At 28.6% G+C, this 4,561-nt stretch overlaps 1 protein-coding gene across 1 annotated transcript; it reads left to right on the forward strand.

Annotated features, from left to right (window-relative positions):
• Positions 1–2,456: 2,456 nt before the first annotated feature.
• Positions 2,457–4,068, forward strand: LOC132939951 (zinc finger MYM-type protein 1-like). The gene is made up of 2 exons (XM_061007394.1): positions 2,457–2,643; positions 2,753–4,068. The coding sequence occupies exons 1-2, from the start codon at positions 2,457–2,459 to the stop codon at positions 4,066–4,068; spliced, it is 1,503 nt and encodes a 500-aa protein (XP_060863377.1).
• The last annotated feature ends 493 nt before the right edge of the window (positions 4,069–4,561 follow it).

Genomic DNA, 4,561 nt, shown 5'->3' on the forward strand with positions numbered 1-4,561 from the left:
TAATGTGATAATAGTAAAATCAGCATCTTTATTGGACATTGGTTATTTGGTTATCCATAGTCCATTGACCTACGACCATCGTAGCATCGTTTTATTTGAATCAGTGCGCACTCCGCTGTTTTTTTTAACTTTTGTTTGGTCAATTTGATTTGTTTTAAATATGGAAACTGTAAAGAGGAAACGAGAGCGTACTTTCGACAACTCGGAAAAACGTATGTTTTTAGAGATTATCACTCGACACTTTAGTGTGATCGAGTCAAAAAAGACTGACGGTGTAAATATGAAACTGAAGAGCCAAAAGTAGAATAGAATTGCTGAAGAATTTGCCGCAGCATCATCAACATGTCATAGAGACTCTCAGAGTTTAAAAACGCTGTGGGACAACCTTAAGAGAAAGGCGAAGATGGCACATACAAATAAGTATGTCTGATATTATTATGAACTGTAATTTCCATTATTTTGTATAGTATTGTACTCTAAGAATAAGTCGTATCTCAAAAAAAAAAATTGAAATACATTATGTCTCATGGAAAACATTTCAAGTCATAAGCGTGTCTACGGTGGGTGCCTAGGGTGCCTGGGCTGCCCCTGCAATTTTCGAAAGGCGCCGGTCAACCAAGTTTTAAATCTAGTGGTTTACAACTTTTATTTAGAAAAAAAAAATGTCAAGCATTGTTTATTTTGTTCTAATAATATTATATTGCATTGCCGAATTGATTTATGATTCTATCACAAATCACGATAATAATATTATGCGGGTAACTGTTGACTGGTACACGTACAATTTTTGAGAAACATGAATTATTTTTATAACTATTGAATACAAATAATTTCAGTATAATTAGAGCACGGACTATGGAGTGGTGGTGACGACCGACCCCACTTGTTGTCGGAATAACCTAGTCTATAAAGACAGACGATGGTACGACCGTACGGTTCGCATAGTCGCATCTATTATTGGATGTTGACATATTATTATTGTGGTATTATTTTTCATCAACTCACAATTCTCAAAAATACGGACCAGTTACACATGAGTACATGACTGTTAAACTGTAATCACTAATGCTAGTTATTGTTCTCGGTTTTGACTTTTTTTTTCGTATTTGAGACTGGGTCTTGAGAGAATGGATATTTTTAAAAGAAAAAAAGGAGGAGCCGCTGGAGAACGAGATCGCAAAAAAGTTAAATTGGTTCAAACTGCTAAATCTTGTCAAAATATAAAAGCCTTCTTTAAATTAAATAATGAAAACAAAATTATTGTTGATAATAATGAAAACGAAGATGATCCTGATGTCCCTGCTTCATGCATGGTAATAGTATAAATCTTTATTTTATTAGATAGGTATGTTATATTTTACCTTTTTGAGTCAACAAGACACAATAATACAATATTCTTAAATTTATAGAATGAAAAGATCAGCGAAAATGTAATTTATAATGGACTTGAAGCTGAACCAGATGTAAGTTAATCATTGTCTACCTATATGTATAATTTTTATTTTTATTTATTTTATCATTACCTAGGTACCTAATATTATTAATTTTACAGAATGAAAAGAACAGCAAAAATGTAATTTGTAATACACTTGAAGCTGAACCAGATGTAAGTTTATCATTCCCACCCATATTATGTATAATTTTATTAGCTTTATCATTAATATTGTTAAATTTACAGAATGAAAATAACAGCGAACATGTAATTTGTAATACACCTGAAGCTGAACCAGACGTAAGTTAATCATTATCCACCCATATTATGCATAATTTTATTTGCTTTATCATTAATATTATTAATTTTACAAAATTAAAAGAATAGTGAAAATGTAATTCTACAATTATTTTATTTTTGCCATGTTTTTAGCGTAACAACCAAAACCAAACAATAGAAGTTACTAATGATGTCACAGGTAAATACTTAGTCTTAAAAATATGTATTAAAGAATAGAAAATATATATAAATATAATAGTTTTTTGGAACATTTGAATTCCACAATATTAGAGTTTATCAAGTTTACCAAATTATAGATTAAAAAAAATATATTTATAACAATACTTAAAGAAGATATTAGATAGGTTCTTGAATTAATTTATTTTACTCAATTATTTTATATCATAAATTATTTATATATATATTATATCAGATTTTTTTTATTTTTTATTTTTTTAAATTAATGATTAATATTGGATAATATATACTACATTTTATATTATTTTATCTCATATTTAAATAAATATTTTAATCATTCTTTTATAATGTATCATGTATGCATGGACATTTTTAATTTGTTTCAGAGTTTAATATTACTATCAACGATCCAACAGTTAAGTTACCAACCAATCGTCTTGAATTTTATCAAAGAATTAATCAAGGTCCATATCGTCCAATTTTAAAGCATTACCCGAGAACTTAACAAGGAAAGAAACAGCGTTCGTTTCAAAAATCATGGTATGAAATGTATAGTTGGTTAGAATATAGTTTGATAGTTGATGCAGCGTTTTGCTTTCCGTGTCGTTGTTTTAATGGAAATGAATCTAATATCGGTCAGACAGAAAAAGTGTTTACTAAAACAGGATTTAATAGTTGGTACAGGGCTTCTGAAAGATTAAAATCTCATCAAATATCAAAATATCACATAAACAGTAGAACAGCTATGAATAATTTTTGTTTTAAAAAATCTATTGATGAAGTAATTGACAGAATCAATTTTTAATACACTTAATGATGTAATTACTTGTCAATTTATGTTAGATTGGAAGAATGTAATTGCAGTATGTTTTGACGGAGCAGCAACTATGGCTGGTAATATTAACGGCGTACAAGCCAAATGCAAGAATAAAAATAAAAATATTTTGCATGTGCACTGTTATGCACATTGCTTAAATTTAACTTTAATGGATGCTGTTTGTGCTAATGCAAAGTATAGTGAAGTAAATAAATGTGTCTTTGATTTTCTTGGGACGGTACAATTTATTTATTCTTTTATTGAAGGGAGTCCAATACGACATGCAGTATTTGAAAAATTTGCCAAATTAGATGGCGCTAAAGTACAAACATTAAAATCAATGTCTCAAACTAGGTGGGCTTGTCGCGCTGATGCAGTGAATGCAGTTAAAAACAATTATAAAGCATTATTATGTACTTTAAAAGAAATAAGTTCCAAATGTTTAATACCTGAAGCAAGAGCTAAATGTCGTGGACTTCTATATCAACTTAAAACCTTTGAGTTTATTTATTGTTTAAATTTAATGCAACCAATTTTACAATTGATACTAAAAGTAAGTTCATCTTTACAAGCTTCAAACTTAGAACTTTTTACTGCTGTTTCACTTACACATGCCTTAAGATCTTCATTAAACTCAATAAGAAAATCACCTCAAGAAATTCAGTCTATATTTATTAATACAGAACAAATGTGTAAAGAAAATAATATTGAAATACCAACTGTAAAAAATAGAAAAGTTTCAAAAAAGAGAGATGATTTGCAGTGTTCTACATCACAGCATATTTATCTTACAAAGAGTGAAGAAATGAAGGTAACTGTCGTTTTTCCATTATTAGATGTGTTATTATCTGGAATCGATGATAGATTTAAACAAGAAACATCTGATTTAATAACTGTGATAGGACAATTAATTAATTTAGAGTTGAATTGCAACTCATCTTGCATATACATACTAAAAAATTTGCTAAATATTCGAACACAAGATCTTTTTGTAGAGATTAAGCTTTTAAAAAGTCTTGAGGACACACCCAAAGGAACATCATCAGATTATGTATATAAGTGGCTTGATTGGTTAGCAATCGAAGGAAGATCCGATACTTTCAAGACATTTTATAACTGTCTAACATATTTTGTGTTTATACCAGTGACCAGTTGTGGATGCGAAAGAAGTTTTTCAAAAATGTCAATAGTAAAAACCAAATTAAGAAGCACAATGACACAAGAAAGGCTCAATGCTTTATTATTTTTATTTATAGAACAAGAATATGTGAGTAATATCAATATTGAAAGTGTGATTGATGATTTTCAAAATGTTCCTACAAAAAGAAGACTCATTCTTTGATGTAAATGTGTTATAATGATAATATTATACGTATTGTTTTATATTATAAATATAATGTGTTGTTCAATGTTCTTCTTATTATTAAACATATTAGGTACCTCTATATACATACTATTTATAAAATGTTGTTATTCTATACAGTATATGCTTACACATCATATATGTTGCTTATTATCTAATTTTATCATATGGACATTTGGTGTAATCCAGGTTTGTATATAGATGAATAATACCTATATTAAAATTTTTGGAGTTAAATATAAAGAAAAATATGGACTTGGGGAACGTGTTGTACTAGAACTCACAGAACATTTGTGGAATCAAAACCGAGAGGTTTATTTTGATAATTATTTTTCATCTACATTGTTTATTCAAAAGCTGAAAATTGAAAAAACACTGGGCTGTGGAACAATTTGTATAAATCGAAAAGGGATACCACTAAATATGACATCTGATAAAACACTAAATCGAGGTGACCACAATTCAAAATATT

The sequence above is a fragment of the Metopolophium dirhodum genome, chromosome 1, assembly GCF_019925205.1.
Source record: "Metopolophium dirhodum isolate CAU chromosome 1, ASM1992520v1, whole genome shotgun sequence".
NCBI classification, from domain to species: domain Eukaryota; kingdom Metazoa; phylum Arthropoda; class Insecta; order Hemiptera; family Aphididae; genus Metopolophium; species Metopolophium dirhodum.

Coding starts and splice junctions, on each gene's coding strand:
- LOC132939951 (XM_061007394.1), top strand. CDS start 2,457: ATGTATAGTTGGTTAGAATATAGTTTGATAGTTGATGCAGCGTTTTGC. Junction 2,644..2,752: donor ATCAAAATATCACATAAACA/GTAGAACAGCTA, acceptor AATTTATGTTAG/ATTGGAAGAATGTAATTGCA.